The sequence below is a fragment of the Euwallacea fornicatus genome, chromosome 29 (assembly GCF_040115645.1).
Source record: "Euwallacea fornicatus isolate EFF26 chromosome 29, ASM4011564v1, whole genome shotgun sequence".
NCBI classification, from domain to species: domain Eukaryota; kingdom Metazoa; phylum Arthropoda; class Insecta; order Coleoptera; family Curculionidae; genus Euwallacea; species Euwallacea fornicatus.
In genome coordinates, this window is record NC_089569.1 from 2,227,508 (window position 1) to 2,250,629 (window position 23,122).

At 37.3% G+C, this 23,122-nt stretch overlaps 1 protein-coding gene across 5 annotated transcripts in view; it reads right to left on the reverse strand.

Moving 5' to 3' along the window:
- The window catches only part of nrm (neuromusculin), a 205,846-nt gene that overhangs the window by 28,046 nt on the left and 154,678 nt on the right, over positions 1-23,122 (reverse strand). For all 5 annotated transcript variants that reach the window (XR_010733525.1, XR_010733523.1, XR_010733524.1 and 2 more), the window contains exon 4: positions 21,388-21,558. Coding sequence is in view for 2 of the 5 variants with exons in the window: in XM_066297911.1 (XP_066154008.1) it covers positions 21,388-21,558 (171 nt within the window). In the remaining 3 variants the exon portion in view is untranslated. The remainder of the gene's footprint in view (positions 1-21,387; positions 21,559-23,122) is intronic.

The following is a 23,122-nucleotide window of genomic DNA, read 5'->3' on the forward strand; positions in this document are numbered from 1 at the left end:
ATGACAGAAAGTGCAAAATAAAGTCCGCTGGTATTGGATTAATTGTTATCTTTTACTTTTTTCGAAATATGGACAATCATAGTTCATTGTATTTAATTGATAAACGAGGTGGATGGCTTTTTTTGGGGGGGAATTCATACGGAATTTATAGAAAAATTGTCGACAATTTGAATTTTAAATCATTTTTAAGGCGCTAGAAGTCGACGACAGCCGAATTTGGGTATTTTGCACGATTTTGGATGGTTTGTATTGTTTCAAGCCGATTGCGGTGGATTCGCTAGAGTTGCCACTTTGGAAGCTTTGAATATCGATTTTTTCGGAATCTGTTGAAAATTGCCTCAAAAACAGCTCAAACCGATACGAGTTGACGTTTCTGAAATGCAGTCGTGGTCATAGAAATAGCACACTTTTAATTTTTACCATAAAAGTACTAAATACCAATAAAAGTTAATAACAATTGTTTTTTTGTATTCATCTTTTCTCATAGAATGCATTATCAGTTAAAATCCCAATACAAAATTCTTTACTTATATTTTATTGGTTTGTTTGTGGTTCAGTGCTGGCCATACAAACAGCACGTTTAACTATTAATAACTTTAACCATATTTTCCGTCGAATATTTTTATTAAGAGTAAGTTAATATTAATTCTATAATTCTTAATGACTACTACTACATGCATTTTTTTTGAAAAAATAGTGGGCAGCAAGAGGCATTGCGGTCCCGAAATGCGAAGGATAATAATTAGACTGAAAGAAGGAGGAAAATCCATTACGGATATATCGAAGACATTATTTTGTTCTAGGAAAATGGTGTGCAACGCCTTAAAGTTGCACAAAAACACCCAAAGTTTTGAAAATAAACCGCGTGCATCGAAAGGCAGAAAAGTCACTGAACGAGAAGTTGCCTTAGTTGTGCGGATTAGCAAAGCGCGACCTTTTTTAACATCTGTAGAAATTAAGCGGCAAATTTTCAGTGATTATCAAGTGGATTTATCTGCCAGATCAGTAAGAAGGATTTTACAACGGCACAACCTTCGTGGATGTATTGCTAAGAAGAAGCCACACGTTTCTAACCGAAACAAGAAGAAGCGTTTAAATATCGCAAAAACCTATATTAATAAACCCCCTCAATTTTGGCGCCGGATTTTCTGGAGTGATGAATCTAAAGTGAATACGTTCGTTAATGATGGAAAAACGTATGTTCGTCGTCCAAAAAATAGCAGTACCGATCCACGATACACCATTAAAACAATTAAACATGGCGGGGGATCAGTAATGGTGTGGGGTGCTATTTCCTGGCATGGTATTGGACCTATTTACCGAATTGACGGTACTATGGATAAATTTCAATATAAGGATATATTAGCCGACATAATAGAGCCATATGCTTTTGAACTTATGCCGGTTGATTATGTTTTTATGCAAGCGAATGATCCGAAGCATACTTCGAGGCTGGTTAAACGGTGGCTGGAGGATAATGTAATCGAAGTTTTAGACTGGCCTCTTCAAAGTCCCGATTTGAACCCTATCGAGAATGTGTGGGAATGAGTTAAACGGGAAATTAAAGGAAAAAACCCCTCCAGTGCAGGCGAACTATAAGAAAATATTAGAAACGCCTGGAACTCCATTCCAAGAGACTATCTCCAGAAAGTAGTGGAATCAATGCCATGTAGATTAACAGCTGTAATAAAAAACAAGGGATTCTTCACAAAATATTGACAATTTCAGTTGTTATTGTGCATTTGTTTGCTATTTTTTGAATGTGTGCTATTTGCTTGACCAGCCAAAATTAATTTTTCTTTTTTTCAAGAAGTACTGTTTATTATTTCAATTTTTTATGTTAATAAAGCTTTTAAGTTTTATATAATTCCATGCAAAATATTAATTTACAAGAAAAAACTAAAACTTGCTAAAACTTTGAAAAAACCACGTGTGCTATTACTATGACCACCACTGTATATCTAGTTTCTCCATTTTCAAGTGCCCAAAATTGGAGATACCCTACAATGCATTTAGAAAGAGCTGGATTATGTTGTCTGTAGTGAACATAGGATCTAAATCGGTCAGATAGAGTAAAAAAAAAACAGCACCGAAAATTGCGATGTGTTCTCAAGTAATAAGGAACAGTGGCGCTTGCACGAGCACTTCTAGTAAATTTCAAAGTTTGTTCGTCAAGATTTCTGGAGTTTCTAGACTAAATGGCTTCAAAAATATCTTAAACTAATTGTTTTGGCAAGTTTTATAAGCCCATTGCACGCGGATTTGTCATATTCTCCTTTGTTGATGAGACGAACTCCTTGTTTCCGATGTTTTTAAAGTGCCCTCCGGTACCGTAAGTTATTAATTAAAAAATCTCAGATCTGTATCTGTTCAACACACGCAACTTCATAAAAAATCAACAAAATAAATTCGAAACTCATTTAACCACTTAAAAACGCTGGCGTGTTATAAATGAAACTTTATTCCGCTATCCAAATATCCGTTACAGGATAATTTTTCACTCGGCGGAGGGTGAAAAATAATGGAAGATATTCGGTTTTGATCGATAATTACGGTTGCTCTCTCCAGCTTTCATGAAATATTAATCTTATTAAATTGAGAAACACCGCATCTAATAAAAATTGATGTTGGTCGGAAAGTTTTCCGGTTTCATTATTAAAAGCTGAACTTTTAATTCGTCATGCCAGGGATTGATGACCGCACTAGGAAGACGATTAATCGTACCACACGCTGAAACAATATAAATTTTGATTAAGTCAAAGTTCAAAGTCGGCAGGAAAGTGGGTATTTAATTTAAGACCCTTTGCAGTCAAATAAATGAAAGTAGCTAAACAATACCTTTCACTACATAAACAAAAGGCCGGAAGGCAGGCAGCTAATCGAAGAGAAACAAGTTATTCTTGCCGGGCCTCATTTCATTTATTTCATTGTTCGGGGGTTGTATGTATATTTTATATTCCCTTTCCCACGGCGTTGTTCGACTTTCGAAAAATTTGTTGAGCAAGCCCACCTTCATCACGAACTTATATTCGGATTTATCTTGTTTCACAGTTTGGAAGTATAATTGGCGAGATGTTTCTCTTTCGGTATAACTTTTATCCTTCCCCCATCGGGGGAAATTTATTTAATGAACATCACTTTTTGCAGGTGAGCGGAGAAGCTTTCGGGGCGATGCAGGCTAAGAGTTTTCGAATAAATATTGTATAATGCGTATCATCCCGGAATGAACGCGATTCAAAACGGGAAAATTATAATCCAGCCATTCAAGGCTCACTTCCATCTAATTTGACAAAAGCAGGAGGATCATAAATATACTTCTGTATTTTTATCTTGAGCATCGGCGGGAAATCTCATAATCCCAGAGCAAAAGCTATAAATTCCGGTATAAATCATTTATTCGCCCATCGGCGTATGGCTTTTTTCGAAAGATGTTATTGGAGAAATGCGTCGGCCGAATGGAATCCAGGGGAGTGTAAATGAGGTTGTATATTGGATTATGGATCAGTTTTTCTTTTATAGCCCCGGGAGAGGGTCGGGCTATAAAAATCAGGCGCGGGGATTACCGATAAGTAGCGAGCAAAACCTTTCTTTACATGGGCGTTATTTATACTCTACTTTTAAGTGGGACAAAGCAATGCAGAGCTTCAGGAAGTTATAAACCGTAAATGTCGTTAACTCTGAATGTAGCGTAGTCGAATTTTGAATTTCAAGCATGGGGATATTGGTTATTTGAAGAATTTCGAGGTTTTAATTTATGACAAAGTTACGTATTTTGGCGCTCAAGAAAACGTTGTTTCGAAATTTGTGACCTAATTCCGAAAACGTCGGGATGAATCGAATTCTGCCGAAATAGTTATCGTGTCCAGAGTTTATTTCATAAAATAGGGTGGAATTATTGATAGTTTATCATACGGTCATCCTGTCTGGATCGAATATTCTAGTGCGTACGTGCATAATTCGGGGGTCAATATAAGCTAAATTGCGTAAATTTGTATTTACTGGCGCCAGAGGCCATTCACTATTCATTGAAATATTGAGTGTATTTTGAATTATTGCCAAACGAGTTATACATTGTGATTGGTGGTTAACATTAGAGAGCTGCGCTTCCACTTAGTTATTATTAGACAAAAAATCATCGGTTGGAGACCTGCGAACCTTTGAGCCATCCGGATTTAACGTGACTGTCACGTTGATTAGAATCGGTCGCTTTCCACGTCTCCACGCAATCAATGCCACCCCAACCAAATATCGTAAAAATAGAATCAACGACAAGAGTCTCAGCAATTTAGTCGACGCGTGCAAAAACTGCGATTTACCTAATTTGGGACCTCAATTTGGAACGATTTCCCTTCAAAACGGGGGACCGGAGACGTAATCAACCGTAATTCCCTTTTCTTATAGGGTTTTCCCCTCCCGGGTATGTGCGTACGTGTGCGTGTGTATATGTGCATGTGCGCGTGTGTCTGTGCGTAGCACGTCCAAGTTAACTTTGCGACTGAAACGATAAAGCGTCGGGTGCGCAATAAACAGGTGGACGCCCCGAAGGGTACGGCACACCCCCACAAAAGAATTATACAGTTTTACTTCATTTATTGCGTGTGGGCGACCTATTTACAGAGCTTTTAACACGCGGAAAAATGGGTGACATAGAAATTTTTAAATCCAACGTTTAGCACAAAATGTCGCATGGGCAAGCCCGCGTAGTTATTGCTGATGTGTTGCAGTTTATGAGACGCGAAGCTGAGCCGAATAAACCACTGAAATCAATTGACGAGAACGAGTTGCTGTGGCTACTGGCATAAGCTTTCGAACCGTTCCGAAGATCTTCCAGACAACGAGAACCATAGAAAAAGGAGAATGTTCTGTGTTTTTGAGCTCCAAAGAGCGAGAACGAAAGAAATCTGAATCGATTCTAGACAATTTTGATGCCGGTGGGATAAGAAGACTCATTATGAATTTGGTAGAAAGGCAAGTTCCGACGTTGAGCGGTATCCATATAAAGTTTAGAGAAGATTGCAATTATTCGGGACGTTGTAAAAGCTTAGGGAAGATCATAGGGGCCATGCGGTTTAGATACCGAAAAACGAACAAGTAACAGAAAATGATTAATGGAAAAGCCGTATATTCAACCTGTGCGATTTGATTATTCGAGAAGGATTATTTAGCATCGCAGTGAGAATCGCCCCATTATTTATATGGATGAAACCTATGTACACTCTTCCCATACTCATAGTAAGGCATGGAGCGATAATCCTAATTAAAGCCTACATACACCAATTTCTAAAGGACAAAAGTTAATTATTGTCAACACAAAAGGTGAAAACGGTTTCGTGGTAAACACATATCTAAAATTTAGATTTAATTAGAAATCAGGAAATTATCATGAGGACATGAACTGTAATAGTTATACAAGATGCCTAGAAGGGAAGTTTATCCCTAATCTGTCTCCAAAGAGCATCCTTGTCATCGATAATGCTCCTTTCCATAATATTCAATCTAGTAAAGACCAACTATGAGTTTAAGGAGAGTGGAAATGTTGAAATGGTCGCAAGAGAAAATGATTTCACGTGATGGCAAAATGACGAAAATTGAACTGTATAATATGATTAAACTTCATAAATCTTCTTGCAGAACGTGTCAAATTGATAAACTTCTAACAGAAAAAGGACATACACTATTAATGTTACCCCCCTACCATCCAGGCCTTAATCCTACAGAACTGGAGTGAGCAGCAATGAAACAATATGTTAGTGAAAGGAATGTTAGTTTTAATTTGAAAGACGTTGAGGAATACTGTAATGAATAGATAGCGTTTGTGGACATGCAAAAAAATTAAATGATTTTACCTGGATCCCACATCACCTCTGGATATTGTCGTAGACCAATTGATTATACGTTTAGAAAAGATGACAGTGATAATAATTAGAGTGACGAAAATGATAGCAGTGCGTTTGAAAATAACTTAGATAACGATTAATTGTAATTAAATATGTTAAATAGAAATTTTAAAATGTTCTTTATAGCGTTGTAATGTCTTTTATACATTACCTTTTACACGGTTATGCATATGGAGGTGTAGTAAGTGCAAGCGAAAGGCGATTAGGCGATTGATAAATGCAAGGGTGACAGACTACCATTAGCGGTAAGGTTACATTAAAATTTGTAATGGAATTTATTCTCGAAGAACACGTTCAAGTTCGGATCTTCTAATTTTTGGAGGTAAATCCTTAGCGAGCGTTCAATGGGAATTTGCTTTAAAACTTCCTGATCGGCCTGGTTCTTCGGTGAGCACTATGAGGAATATTGTGGTAAATAAAAAAAAACGTGGATGTGAGAATTCTTATTACTTAGTGAGAATCAATCCACACAACCATAATTGAGTAAATTTTTATGAGGGAGTAAAATTGGATTTTTGTCGTGATTTTCATTAGGAATCTCATAGTTTCATTGAAACCATAGCAACTAGGGTTGGTGTATCTAATTCAAAGGTATACAACGCTCTTAAAAATTGTAAGTATAAATCATACAATCTGCAAGACAAATAAGCCAAATGAGATTTTGGGCCCAGATCACCGGCGTCAGATGGTGATGTGTAAAACCTTGATGGAAAAGACTAACGTCGATGAAAGTGTTGTTTCCAACATTATCTTCAGCTACAAATCAAGTTTGTTATTACATGGAAAACATAATCTAGCTGGTGCTCGCGTCTGGGCCCAACGAAATCTGCACAAGCCATATGGTAGAAGCACTCAGAGGCCTCAAAAACTTAATGTGTGGGCTGAGATTTTGGACAATCGCATTATCGGACTTTTTTTTTAATGGAAATTTGAATGCATAAAAATATCTGGAAATTCTTGAACATCAAGTCGTTCCGACGATTACTGAACTTTCTAATTTTGAAATTAATAACGTTTGGTTTCAACAAGACGGTCGTCCTGTCTATAACAGCCAAGCAGTGCGACAATTCTTAAAACAGAATTTCCCTAATCGCCTAATTACTGGATTTGGGAATGTCAAATGGACCGCGAGATCACCAGACTTTACTCCAGATGACTCCTTCCTCTGGGGTTTCTTAAATAAAAAATTGTACAATATGAGGAAGATCGGACACTTGATTTAACGGGATTGAGACACAAAGTTCTTGATGCTATCAATCAATTACGCCAGGCATGCTAAGTAATGTTTGTAGGGAATTCTATGATCATCCCGGGTAATGTTCAGCACGAAGGAGTGATCAGTTTGACCTGTTTCTACAAGTCTCTTTTCTTTGAAACGATGAATTTTTGTTGTAGTTGCGGTTTTTAATTTTAAAAATGGAACTAATGCGAGTAGTTTGGGTTCTCCAAAATCACGGAGAACTACACCCTTCCTCAGATTAAGGCGTACTGCTCGCGAGTCAACGACGGTGGCCGCTGGTCGACCATGGAAGTGGAAATGGTAGTCTGTCTTCCTTGCACTCATCAATCGCCTAATTGCCTTTTGCTTGCACTCATTAAAACTCCAGGTGCATACCAGCGAACGAGGTACCGTATCTGCGCGAAGAAGTCTGGCGTCACAGACGTTAGGGCCCAGCGAGAAGGGACAAGTCAAAAACCGCCCTTACTTTTTATCTTTACCCTGGACTGTATGACGTTTTATACTTTTAATATTTTACTGTGATTTCGTCCATCGTTCGAATGCTTCCTCTGTCATTACGTGCATCACTTCGCCTGCAAAGTTAATTTGGGCGAGCTGTAAGTGTGTAATAGCAGCGACTCGATTGGGGAGAGGGCGCAGGAGTGGGCTCGGTCGCGAGAAATTGGAAAACATAACCTGTATTCAATGTCCTTGGGTCGATGGTCAAATGGACTGGACTAAAGCCGATTAAATCGTTCTCGTTGCTTCATCGACCCGAAGAAAATAAATTGCTTTCTGTCACATCGGTTTTGCCAGAGAAAAATAAAATCGACGAACTGAAGGAATTGTTTTACGTTTGCAAGCAGGGACTAGTTTGCCTTGAACAGATGTGCGACTGACTTTTATGTTCGTATTAGAAACATGAGATAGCCCAATAATGCCTTGCAAAACGACATAAAAGATTAATTTTAAAAATATGCTTTATCATCGGATTACCTTAATTGTCCTGAAAACTTGGAGACTATCCAAAGATCCCTGATCTAAAGTTCCCCGAAATGAGGCGTTGACCAAGTCACAAATTACTTTTATACTGTCCAGTTACCATGTAAAAGCCTTACTGGAAAGACTCAAATATTATTCATTACGACGCAATGGAGTCCATTGGATTCCGAACACGTAGAGCCCTCTTATTTTTTCATTCCCTCCGTCGACTAGGCCATCCATTGTCTTTTATCGAGAGGCATTCCAGAGGATAGATATATTGATTTAATCTTCGGAAAGTCGGGCGGCTTAAGGAATTTGTTATAGCCGGATTGCGTTAAATTTAACCAATTTCCTTTTCGGACCCAGAGAGAGGATCAGCATTGAAATCAGTATCGCTAAAGTCTAGATTGCCTTCTCAACAGTGTTTTGTGGGGGCCATAAAAATGCATGTTAACCGAAAAATTGGAATTCTCATGAAGTACTGAGATGGCAATAGCTGAGGAAGGTGTTGGAGAACGGCGATGTGGTTTTTGGTAAAAGAAAGTCAAATTGAGAGTAAAGATATCGTAGTTTAAGTCAAATTTTTTTGCTCTTCATTGAGAGAATGGCAAATATTACATGAAAAAGTATTAACATCTAGAAGCTGATTTTAAACTCCCCCGCATGGATCAAAACTCACTGAATAGTACTCCATGTTTTAAGAAGTGATCCAAATTGCCATTAAGGGAGATTTTTTAGGAATGTTGACTGATCTAAGGCGACTTGAATTACAGAAACATAAAAGTTTTTCAAAAAAGAGGTTTCAAGAGAGTCCGAATGAAAAATATTACTCCAGTTTCTAGTTATGTAGTATGTCTGCCAGGAACTTGCTACGACACTGATTTATTTATGGATTTGAAGTCTTCAGAACTTGCGTATGAAATATTTCATTAATAATTCTTTTATTAAAAAGTCGCTGCCATACCTAAAATCGAAAATCAAAAAATATCCTTAAAAATGAGTTACCTCTCTGGACAGTTGATAGATGTAATACATTAGAATCTCTATTCACAAAACATGAACTTAAAAATTTTTAACTATTAACTTTTCTTGGACTGACCAGCGAGAATTTTTCAGGGATTTTATCTAGTTTAAGCTGATTGCGAGAGGTTTTCATCATGATTGTAAACAAGCTCGAGCTGACCACGGATTCTAATGAGATTTGTAACAATTTTCCAGGACTGTTCAAAAGTGTTTTAGAAACGGGCACTATCAGGATTTCTGGCTAACCTAAATTGACATTAAATAAGAATTTCCAGACCCTTATTAAGCTTTTATTAATATTTCCACCATTTAGACCCGATTGTGCCAGTAAGGTTTAAATTATGTTTAACTTAACGTTCAGTTCATCTGAGCTCTCGTATAAGAATAGCGTTGCCCTCACAAACGAAATACTTTTACAATCGGTCCTAATGGTATTCATTATTTCCTGGGCTAATACGGGTAGTTCTTTTTTAAACTTCAGAGGATTTTTTAAAGGAATTTATACCAATCCGACCTTGTTTACTGCCCTGTCTCCATCCGTTTGGCTCAGTAAGTTCTAACCGAGTTTCTGTCTGTCGGTAATAAATTTAAAGATTTCTGTTTTCTGGTTGTTTTGGAAGTTTCTCTTAGCATTGGAACCAGCATACAAACGAAGGCCACTTACCTTAACTACACCGTTAAACTTCTCAATAAAGCACGAAATCCTCTCGCTTCCAATATTTAAACCACGTATACTGTACACATTGGAGCTAAATCCGGCAAATGGCTTTTTGTAATCCGGGGCTCCTATTACGCACGCACGTAATCTTAAGATGTTTCGAGTTCGCTAAAGAACAAGAAAGCGGGACAAGATACACACAAATACCTTAAAGGCACTCCGCTTTGTGCAAGTCGTCTCTGAACCTCCTTTCGGGGACTTTGCGCTTGAAATTAAGGGGAGAAAATGTTATTTTGAGTTTCGGGACAAAGGCGAAATAAGGTCGCAAACACCGTTTATCAAAGGTTGGTTAAGTAGAGGAGAATATATTATCGTGGTTGTTAGTTCAAGTGTAATAAGCGACACCTGTAGATTGTGATTACAGATTATATGAAGGAACGTCATTGTCAAGTGGAGGCAATTTTATATTATAAGAACGAATCGGGTAAGATTGCAACAATACGTAAGCAGACGAAGGATGGGAATTTTACAACAGAACGCAATTTACGAAATGTTGGTTAAACAGAGAAGATAGAGAATGGTATATTATCGTAGTAGTTCAAGTGTAATCAGTGTCATCTGTAGAATGCGACGACGAATTAAATGACGGAACGTCACCGTCAAATTTCAGAATCTTATCACGATTATAATAATAGCGAAATGCGGAAGATTGCAACAATATTTAAGCGGATGATAGATAGGAATTTTACAATAAAGCGTTAAATTTAATAATTCTCTCACTGTAACTGCATAAATACGAGCGTCTTCTCCAAATTCCTCTCTTTTCGGCCAAAGGTCTTTATTTTCCACTTAAGCATCAAAACGCCCAAAATCATTCCATTCATTAAGCGAGATTAACAAGAATTCTCTGGCAAGAGTCTCGACTTTTATTGGCTCTCCAGTGCCAGAAAAATATGTTTGATATTTTTCCTTTGTCTTTTCTGACGGTTTTTAAACGTGACCTTTTACGTTATGCAAATCCAGTTTCCGGGGGTATTTATGAAAGTATACCCGGTGCTAGTAATTTAGAAGCATTAACGTTTGTACAAGGGATTATGCGAAGGAGGAATTTTCTTAGCCGGGGCGTATTAAATTATGGCGTTAAATGGGTTTTGGAAGCTCGTAACTCCATCGCTCTGAAAACTTCTAATAAATTCTAATGGTAATAAGTTCGCTTATTATTGCGCCATGCTGCAGTAACTATAGATTCTAAAATGCTAAATTATGGAACTCGTGACGTTTTATGATGCGACACGCAGTGTCCGCGGGTCGTAAAAGCGATCATAACCCCATTGATAGCTGGCGACGTAATAAAGGTAATCTCTATCGCCCTCGTATACATTTATGTCACTATTACCGCACACGTGTTTATGCGTTTCCACGAACGGGGCATTCCATTAGTGGATTGAGTTGCTTTGAAAATACGAAACTTTCTAAATGAACGAGCATTGTTTTGACACACGACCATTGTCCCTTTTCCGACTATTTCTTAAATCCCCATTATGTGCCCTCCCCGAACACAAAAGTGCATCGGGGTAATTCTTCTTGTTGTTTTTGTGTCACCGACTAGCCAGTTTCTCAGTTGTGCAGTTATTTTGTGGACAGCTGTCCAAGTCGAAGGGATATGAAATGGGAAAGTTTCCCAGTTCCTGTTTTCTTGCCAAAGATAGTTGCTTAAAGTTTAATGTTGTGTCATATAACTTTTGATTTTCTTTGAAATAACCACCAGCCGGTTGTTGTTTTGGAAATTTTTAAGTGCCTAAAGAAAGCATTCAGATGATTTATGTTGTGGTAGGCAGGTTAATGTAGGTGAAATATCGATCGTCCCTCATCATGTACGTGCCATTTTCCAGCACCGGCACGTCTGGATGGCATCAATCATTTTCCAGAGTAACGAAGTGATGCATCACAGCAGCCGCCACTTCATCGTCGTAGCTCAAAATTTCAAAAGTTGCGTCGATCGATAGGAGGGACGTAAAAAGGCTTTATCTCCCGTTTACATCTATTTAGAACTGGATATATCGATGACCGTAAATCTGAGAAGAGCCATATAATTCCGGTCCGCATTTTTTATATCTCGCTCTTATAGGGGTTTTCGCACTCGTAACGAGAAATAAATGATTTATGTCCGCGTTTGGCGGATTCCGGCGCGGGAATCCCCGTGGCCAGTGTCCTTTGTACGAGACCATAAACACTTCTGGATTTATTTAGGCCGAAATGAAGATTTCTCGAATCGAATGATTGCACAGAAGGCTTAGCCCTGGGGGCGTTCCAAGAGGATTTCGAACGAAATGATTTATTTTAGTTTTCTGTCAAGGAAAGAGGGGGAGCAATCTTCCCAGGCCTTTTAGGGAGGACGTTCGGTGGTCATATATTTGGGGTTTAGGCTTGGGAAGATTTTTTTTTATCAAAAAAAATTACAATTTTCACGTCTAATGGTCAATTCGTGATACCAACCAGAGCGATCCAATTACTATCATCACTTTTCACTAAAACTGTTTAACGATGTGACCGAATTGTGGGGCAATTTGAAATTTACAATTTGATCACACTTTTTCCTTATCTGAGAGCATCTTTTATTAGGAAGATTAATGCGAAAATAATGTATTCGTGTTTCTGCGAAACGAATTTCAGTAATGGTCAATTATGCCGTATGGAGATAAGTATTAACTCTGAAAGATATTTATTAAGAGAAAACCCCGTAAGTAAAACGTAGTCGCTGAAATTATTATGTATCATTAGTAAAAATTATACAGGGTGTTTCCTAAGTACGGTACATAACTTCGGGAGCGTATTCTACAGCTAAAATAACGGTAATTTTGTTATATAAACTATATCTCAAAAATGCTTCGTTGCGGAAATACAGGGTGTAAATTAAAAAAAAAATTACAATTTTTTAAATATTTCATAAACTACTTGAGATATTTTAATGAAATTTTGCAAGGTTCGAGAGTTAGCAACGGTGCGCGTTTTACGCTAAAAACAGTGGCTGTTGTGTAACCGGTGGCGTGCGGGCAGGATAATTGCTGGATGTTTCAAAGGAAAAAGTGGTACGTCATTGTTCTTTTCCAATTTTTTGTTCTTTTTTTAATTATGTGTCCGATTTGAAAGAAAAAAGGTCTGTTGACTTTTTTTCGTAGGACGCACCGTTTCCGAGTAAATAAATAGAAAACATTGCAGCAAAATTTTTTAATTTTTTTTAATTATTCTTAAGAGAAGGAATACTTGTATGAAGATATGAATTTTTTGACGTGTACTTGCCTGTTTTATTAAAATTTCATTAAAATGTCTCGAGTAGTTTCGGAAATATTTAAAAAATTGTAATTTGTTAAATAAATTTTCACACCCTGTATTTCCGCAACGAAGCATTTTCGGGATACAGTTCATATAACAAAATTACCTTTATTATAGCTGTAGAATACGCTCCCGCAGTTATGTACCGTACTTAGGAAACACCCTTTATATTATATGAAGTACGTGAAATTTATTCTATAATATTTTTGATCAAATCGCAGGGGTATCAAAGGGGTTTGAAAGGGAGAAACTTTACCTTCCTTGACTAATAATTTTTAAACGGCAGTTAAAGTTTATGATTCTTGTGAAACTCCCGGCCATCATCTATGCACGAATTGGAACATTGTCATTGCAAGCAGTTCCAAGGATTAAGTTGGCTAATGGTCGATTTTCATCACCTGCAGTTCTAAAACAGATCCCAGTCCTAGACCATAAAGACGCGATAGTTTACTTTAAAAAACCCCGTAAATCGTGTATCATCATTAATTATATTATGTTCTAAGTTACCAAAGGTACAGTCGGACCATTCTTTTTCCAACAGATAGAAATCTAAAGAGGATACGATAAATACGACCGAGGGTTTTTCAGAATCGAGTGGAACCAATCACGGGGAAACAAAAACTATTCTCGAAAAGATAATTTGCTGTGAGACGATCGAGTGCCAGTTGATTAAATTAAAGTCATCGACGGAAGGATTGGTCTCATTTTTGCCGCTCCCGCGAGATTTAGATCCAATCAACGTTTAAGGGGACTTTTTTGAGTTCACAGTTAATCGAAATTGACAGGTGCAATTCGACTTTTGAATTACCAATATTAAAAACTGAGCATAAAAGGAGCTGTAAAAACAGTTATTCAGGGCACATCCTGAACCGGTTCAATTACCAAAACACATAAAAATTCGCAATATAGATAAAGTTATACGACCTCTCTGTAAAATGTGATCCAAGCGGAGAAGCGGCGATAATCTTTTACCTCTTTCCTTTAATAAATCTATGAATAAAATCGCCATAAACCCTGTTTTAGCGCCACTTAAGTTAATCACCCTGTTCTATGAGAAAAGCAGAAAATTGCGCCTGATGACCGTTTCTGTGCATTAGAATTCCGATAATTGGATTATAATCTTTTCCAGACCGGTCTATTCGGACGTGTTACGTCGTGCCCCCTCGCTAAAAAAATCTGGTCGCTTTTAAGCAATTTCAAGCCACATTTACCCATTTTTCTAATAACCGGCATCTTATGGCTCTAAAAATCTGATTTAACGGCGTATAAAATTAACTTTTTGTCGCTCGGAGCTCTTTAAGTGCCGAAGTTTTTCCCTTCCAAGTATAATTATTTTCGGCGCGCTCGTTTCCCTTTGTCGTATATTTATTGTCTCGTTTTTCTTGATTTACTTAAGTAAGGAATTTCGAAGGCAAGAGCAAAATTATTAAATTCAAGCACCCATTATTCACCACGAAGAAGAAAAGTTGAAATTTGTTCAAGTTTGTAAGAAATTTCCGCCTGCATACTACTATGGGAGTGATTTTTAGAGCTGTGAAAGTACGTTGTAAAAAGATACTTTAGCTTGGCCGCACAACAAATACACATTTTCAGATGTGGCAGACACATTTGTGGCACTATTATTGTGTCCTCGAGGAAACCATTACAATCAAATGGGAACATTAACACTTCTTAGAGTGTCGCCCGATATCTTGGATACTTTTTTCATGGTCCAGAAAATAACTGTACGTAAGACATTTAATGAAAGGACTTTATGAGATACTTAAGAAAATATATAGGTGCTCACTAAAACATCTCGGCTACTTATATTCACATATAAATAACTCTTTAAGTGCCCCTAGATTCGACTTTCGCAGCTATGCCTAGAACCGACCTTACCGAGCTGCTCCAGTGAGCCGGAACAGAGCATATTATACCGCGTTCAAAGATAGTGCTCTGGAATTAATGTTCTTAACTCAGTTTTCCTTTTCTTCAGTCACACTTTTTCATCCCTTAAAGGGGCAATTCGAACACTCGCAACACTAACACCGACGAGAACGGCATGTTTGTTCATTCCGGCTTAATAGCTAATCGAGCTGATTTCGACATGCCGATCGCAAGATTCGAAAATCTGAGGGATTCAATTAAATTGTAAAACCATGTCATGCGAAATCCCATTTGCTCGACGGACCGGAAAAATCAGGAGCCCTAATTTTGCCCCACAGGCTGTTGTCCACAAAACTTTAGTATTATTGAGCTCTGTTCCAGCCTCGCTGGTGCTAATCAAATGCTTAGTTCTATTTGAGATTTAAATTCGCTCCGGATTCAGTTACAGGCTCGGTAATAGCTTCATTCGTTTTAATGAGCATAATTGTCTGTATTGTTCAGTTGAGGCATCGGCGGTCCCTTTGACAAGGCTCGAAAACTGTTAAATTTGTGTGCAATCGTGTCATGAGCATTTCTCAACTGAGGTGCTTATATGTGGTTTTAAGTTGGGTCAGCAAAAGAGAAATTTCCTTCGCTTAAAGGCGCAACATCAAATGGGAGGGCCCGCACAACTCCTGAAAGGCTTCGAAACTCCAACTTCCTGCATACTTAGCAGTCTGTCTGTCAATAAGCACAGTTTCGGTAACTACCCACCTTTGGCTCTATTTAGGGTTTATTGTACCGGGGTTAGTTTAAATTTACATGCGAAATCAATTTTATGTGTCAAAAGGCTTTGATTGTAATAAATCTCGTATAATATGAGCTGGAAAGTTGTGATTTTGGAGAAATAAATAATAAATATTTTTGTAATCGCTAATTCTGTCGATTTTTGTGCCACTACAGTACAACTTTTACCCATTTCATTGCTATAAGAAAGTTGTGAATATGCTGACACTAGAGATTTGACATAAAATCTGGGCATCGCCCTCTTAAATTAATACAGATCCAAGGGTGTCCCCAAGATTTTTAAGTGAATGCTCTTCCAGCAATCTTGAGCATGTGCCAAAAGGATTTTATGCAAAATTTAAAATATTCCGAATCCCGACAATTGATGGGGGCTGGTCCCCATAAATTATTTAAACTCCGAGAGGGTCTCAAAGATTTTTAAGTCAATTGTGAGACTGTAAATTTGAGGATATGCTAATAGAATATCACGAAAAAAGTTTACGGCAGTAGCCTTGAGAATATGTTCAACAAGGACCATTATTATAAAATATGGGGATTACCCTTTTAGTCCTTTAGTCGAGGTTATCCAAAAGTATTCTTCTCAAGATGTTTTTCAAAAATGTTAAGATAATAAACCTAAAAATATGGTAAAGGATTTTAGTGGGATTAAAGTCTCAGAATATGTTGAAGCTCGGCAATAGATGAGAAATTGGAGACTGGTGATTAATAGGAACTGAAATTGTTTAATAGAAACTCCAGGATATCTTTAAGGCGCCTAAGTAAGTTTTAATTCAGTAAAGTAGAGGATAACTAAGTTAAGCATATGCCGAAGGAAGCCAATTAACTCAAAGTCTGGGAGTCGCCTTCCTAAGCTAATATATAACCGAAACTGTCGTTAATATTTTTTTCAAACTAAATATTGAAGTCGGTACTCTAAGAACGTGTCAGTGAAATTTTACGATAGTTGAGAATATACCCAAATCAGGCAATGAAACGTGCATAAAATCCTAAAAAAAGCATTTATCTTCTTTAAGTTCTTCTCTTATAAGATTAAAATCCATGTCATTTTGAGGTGACTTTTAAAAGTTGTAAACATTTAAATACGAGGAGTTTAAAACTAGACAATTTCAAGGAGATAACTGCATTTTTTAGGATTTTTTGCAGGTGGTTGTGACTCAATTAATTTGTGAGCAGGAATATAGTGGTGCCAAATTAACATTTGCAAAGTTTCATAGCTTTAATTCTAACAGCATATAGGGTTACAAATTTAACATGTAAAATCCTATGTCGCACGTTAAAAAACGTACTCTATATGCAGATTAGGGCCATGAGTTTTACAACAAAATGATCTATTTAGTAACTCTGATGATATGAACAGAAACGATATTGTAGTGATATCGGAAACGAAGGATGGCTATTTATGGGAGAACTAAACAAGTATACATTTTTTACCATTTTCTAAGATCTAAGTGATTGTAAGAATATTTGATTTAACATATATAAAAATTTTATAAAATTCAAAACCATAAGAAACTGGAAAAATAAACAAATAAATGAGTGAAAAGAGTTTAGTAACATATTATTTACAACAAAAAGTCTCTTGAAAATGTGATGATATTGGGGACCAAAAAACATTTGATTTTAAGAAGAAGCAAATGTAAATATGCTCTCAATTTCACACCTTTTGAGTAAGTGGAAGACATTTTTCAAGGTGAAAGACACATAAAAACATCGCGCCAATATCTAAGCAGATGATTGTCAGAAGTATGGTGACAAAGCATTTTCAATTTCTCTATTTATTACTCAATATTATTCACTTCGCCATTACTTGAAATTTCTCCGAATAATCTTATTCGATACTGATTCAAACCTATATCGCCACCGGGTGTTGCAGCCCAATAAACGACCATCAAGGGAGTTCGCCGATATTGTTAGATATTACAACAAATTTCTCTAGTTCTATCTTCATTATTGGAGCCATAATGAAGTCTCAGCATTGCGGACTTGCAAGGCTCAGTACCTCTTAACCCGATCGTTCCTCCTATTCTCCAGTGCGTGCTATTGAATATAATGTTCGATTGTATTTGCATAATACCGGATTCCATACACTGCGTTAATTGTGTCAAATATTTGATCTCCCTCTGGGGATCTGTTGTAGCTTAATTATAGTATTCGTGGCATTAGCGGAAAATTAATATTTATCTGATGAATGCGATTACATGATGTGTTTATGTGGGGTAGATCCTTGCATGTGAATTAGTTCGGCGGAAGGAGGTACTTCAATCAATTTCTAAAAAGTGAAATATACTCCCAGTACAACAACACACACTAATCCAAGGCAACGAGGGCAACCCACTGCCCATAAATCCTCCTAAAGGTGCGAGATTAAACCACAAATCGCTGTTGCTTTACGGCTAATTCGTTTACAACGACCCCAATGGGCGTGGCAAGCCTGGGAAATTGAGACTTGCCCAATTGACACTTTCTGGATTTTCTAAACTTGCAGCAATAATTTAAGTCTCTTCAGTACACCTTCCAACCAATTTACTCCTAATCACCTGTTTATTTCCGATCTCAGCGAAGAAGATTTACCGTTGGTAGTTAGAAAGTTTCTAATGTGTGTTATTTAGTTCAGCTATCTTTTATATAATGAATAAAGGGGAGATAAAGTTGTTCAGGGTTAAGCGTTTAATATTTAAATATTGCGCATGCATTGTAATGAAACACTAAAAGCAAACTTTCACATATATACATTTCACTCGCATCGTAGATTTGTGTGGGTATGAATAAATTCACTTAAATTAACGCAGTTCATATTTATTCTACGGAAACAAGAGCCCCAGCTCTAGACCTGCTCTGATTTCCCTACTTTTAATAAAACATTTTCTAATTTCGTTATGAACATTTTAATCATGCCAACTTTACTCCAAATACGTCATAATCAGGCGATGGAACATGGACAAATTACAGAATTTTTACTCGCACCTCCAAATTTGCATCAACGAAATAGTAAAAGACATTGAGACATTTAAGCAAAAGTAATTAAACGTGAAAAAGTAGTACTCATGTCCAAATCACATATCCCTTTTTTGCAACCGATTTGAATTGCAGTGTTAATAAATATAAGTTCGGCTCACATAATTACTCTTAAGACAAAATGCTTTCGCAGATTTGGCGACTAATCTAATACAAGAATTTCCTTACATTCCATTGCCGTGGAAGCTGTTTAGGACTCCATTTTTGCACAAGTGCTATAACACTAAACATATAAAGTCGATTAAGGCCGGGAGTTTCGAAACATTTACAAAATATTTATTATACTTAAAGTGTAAATCCCTTATTTTTGAGCGGCTATAATTAAGTTTTGAATAGTTGGTCTAATTTTGCCACTGATATAATAAAAAAACTTTTTAATAATTCATCACGGTCGAAACTCGCGCCTTGTCCCCGAGGCAAAGTTGCCACATTTCCAGCTGCAACTTCCTCTCCGACTGCTAATTTCCTAATTGGTTTAGCCGAGTTTTTGGAGCTGAAAAGTTGGCTGACGTTGCTGGAATTCCGAAGAAAATTTTTAGATACAAAGTTTCCGGGGTGCTAAAGTCGACTTAACTCGAACGGGATATGTATCTTTCGTACCTGACTGCAATTGCTAATGGATTGCTTTTAGATTAGAGTGAAAATGGCATGATTACGGGACGAGGCTTGAAGAGCTGAATAACAGCTTTTGGGAAATAGGCCACATGTTCCATTTTATAAACAAATAAACACGACATTAAATGCGCTAGATTGCATAACGCGTAAATATGGCAATATTAAAACGAAAATATTGCTGTTGCGTGTGTAACAAATTTTGTTTGAAAATTACAAGACTTGATTATTTAAAACATGTCAACAAGTTTAGGGTCGTAAGAAATGATAAGGGCTGATAAGATTCGTACTCCGCAGAACTCAATTTTTTCTCCGCTAGTTGGGAGGACACATTTATAGAGCTGCAAAGATTTTTGATCAAATAATATCGCGATGCTTCAGCTCTATTTTGTTAATATAAAAACGTAAAAAAATACAAAATTCTAACCAGGCTGGAAATATCACAACCAAATTTAAGCAGATGAGGGTGAGGAGTTTTACAACAAAATCAATTTCATAATTCTGTAAAAATATGAACGCAACTAATATTTTCAAGCTAAAGGAAAGTGATTTTCGTGGAAACAATAAATATCTGTCAGAAAATTTAAAATATTAAAAGGAGAACATAGAACATAGTTACGTAGTCATAGAACATATTATAACAATAGAGTTGAATGGACTTTTGAAGAGTGGAACTGGCGTAGCATCGGATATTTGAACACACACTTTTGCCTTTAATTTTAATTTGGGTCATTAATTGACGTCGATTTTGATTGTTCCCTTCTGTTCAGCTGTAACTCGTATGATCGGTGAAACTTGGACCGCCCGTTAAGATTACATTTGGCTATTTGCGAACAGATGAAGGTTGGGTGCATTATAACAAAATTCTCTTCGAGAATCTACCGCAAAATTACAAACAATTCAAGGCAATGAGTGGAAAGATTCTCGCAATTTTTTCTCATGCTTCAACAAAGAAACATCATTTCCCCACTAAGCTGACGATAACAGGAAAATAAATGACGAAGGTGATAAAGGTTTTTGATCAAATAATATCGCGATATATCAGCACAATTTCCCCCGACAACATTTTCCCAGAAATAACTCCCAATGGCCTTTCTTCGCTTCAAACCGTTTGCAGCAATTTATTTCCTTGCCTTAATCGCCTCTGCACACAGAGACCCATGGGATGAGTTGTACTGGGGAAATTAAAATAACAAGGGACAAATTTGCAATGAACCTCATCATCGTCACCAGATACAGGGCCTTCGGCATTCAAGGCCCTACACGTGACAGGCATCCAGAGGCTGGTTATTATAAGGTGAAAGGGATCGTGCAGGACCGCCATATATTAGTTTAGGAGATCGAGGTTGCAGGAAAACCCATTATATTAAACCGGCTTATATAAAGTTGGGATGGGAAATACTATTAGAGGAAGTGGGTTTTGTGTCGGGATCCTCGGAGTGGGTAAAAGTATTTTTTTGTGCACTCTTTGCCTTGCCGTGCAAGATTTAATTTTATGGAATAACATTTCACACACTAATATTCTCCTTCATCCAGCATATTCAAAGCTAATTTCATTTGAATCGAAATTCAGTTTCGATACAGCTCTGTATAGTCAAACAGCTGTCCCTGATCGATAGAGAAGGGTATAATTTATTCATGCAGCGGCCCCTTGAACAATATTGCACTACGGAAAACATCCGCAGTCGATAAATTCTCAGATCGAACCCGGAATTTATAGTTCAATTTTGAGATAATCACAACGGTGTCATATATATCGGCCGCAAGCTCGACGGATATAAACCGAAAGACAAGGGAGAGATATTCCGAAAGGATATTTAGCTCTGGATATCGACACGAGATACTAATGTCTTGGGGAATTTGGGCTGGATAATTCATCGACTGTCACAGGCACGATCGTTTCCGATATTAGGCGACAATTCCTTGAGAGCTTTTGTGTCATGTAATTTATTTTCTGGTGTTTTATAGAGCTTTTCCAATCGCAAACGACTTACCTTTGCTTATCTGGGTACTGCCATTGTACCAGCTTACTCGAGGGGTTGGTTTACCGCTGCCTGCTTCACAGACGAGGTCTACTTCATCACCTTCTTCTTTCGGGCCTAGGATTGAGCCATTTTTCATAGGAGACCCGTCGATTCCGATTATCCGCACTATCTCAGGTTTCACTGGAAAAAAAATTGTTATTGTCAAAAAAATTATCAAAACATTTATTCCCATATGAATGAAACACTTTAAATAATATACAAAGCGATAAGGGATGGGAAAGTTACAATAGATTTTCCCTCTGAAGCCTAATTTAGCTGAGAAGGGGAAGAAACCGCCTGAAACAGTTTGACACAACTGCAGGATCATTGGAAACTTAATTGAGGTACTACCGGCAAATCTGTACTTGTTTATTATAATTTAGTAGCAGCAATTCCAATGCAGAGTGAACGCGATAAGCGTAAATATGGAAACCGTTCCGCAGGAGTTTGTGATATTTTCCATGTGAAAAATCAACTTGTTAAGATAGGGGCCTAATGCATGTACTTCGATTTTATCAGTTATCTTGTGTGCAGCTTGAATGACTTGTCCACGGAGGATAGCTTCGGTGTTCGAGTCCCCCTTTATGTAATAAGCGTCTTTCGAGGCACAGATTTACACTCTTTAAAAGTATTTTTAATCTCTTCATAATTGATTGGCGTGCAGGAAATCTTGTAGGACCGCTGCAAGTGAAGGCTGAGTCTGAAATTGCCAACTCCGTTTATTTTTTAGCCATTGTGAAAGAAATTTTGTAATAAGAGAAGAAGTGGATGTCGACGTCCGAATAGCATTTGTGCTCGAACCCCGACAAGAAAGTTATAAGCAACTGAAATGCTTAATAGTTTAGATTATACGCAGTGTGCCATAATTAATGGCCCATAGCTAAACCATGCATTTCTCCCCGTATCTCGGTTATTATGAATTTTTCGATGTAGGTGTATTAAGGTACATTTTATTATTTTTACATCATACGATCTGTGATACGCCTCGGTACCGCCAATTACGGGATACATTGCATACAAAGCGATCAGGTGCAGGAGTTTTATAATATATTTTTTATCTAGTTCCTATTTTAATTAAAAACCAGGAAGTAAGCAATGGCCAGGGGGTAACACACTTCCAATTACAGACTACCTTTAGAGTTCTGTAGCAGTAAACTAAACCTGCTAACAGAAGCACCGCAAAAAAAGAACATCAAAACTAAAGGTCGACTCGGAATTCTAGACCTGAAACTAAACGGCTAGCGGTTATTCGGCTATTAAGTGACACCTTCGTAATTAAAGTGCTGAAACCAAAAGGGGATGGGGCCGTTTCAACCCCATCCCCGCCCTAGGGGGCTCGTTGCCGAGCGGCCACCTTAATATACCGAGAGTTTAATTGTTTGGATTCATAAAACGGGCGTCATAAGGAAGTTTCGTGACTGAACAAACTGTTGTTTGACGCCTAGCTTGTTTGTTCTGGTACTTTATTACTTCAGGGGTTCGTACATTATTTTGCTATTGATTCTGAGATGTATCTAATGAACTTCGGCCTCTAGCTGGCATTATACATTGCAGAATTTAAAATAAACATCCCTCTGCAAACATTGCTACCTGCAGCAGAACGTTGCAATTAACCAAATTAGCAAATATGTTTATTTTATTAGTTAGTGTTTGCATATTGCTGCATTCGAATTTTAATTTCGCTTTGTTGATATTGATTTCAATT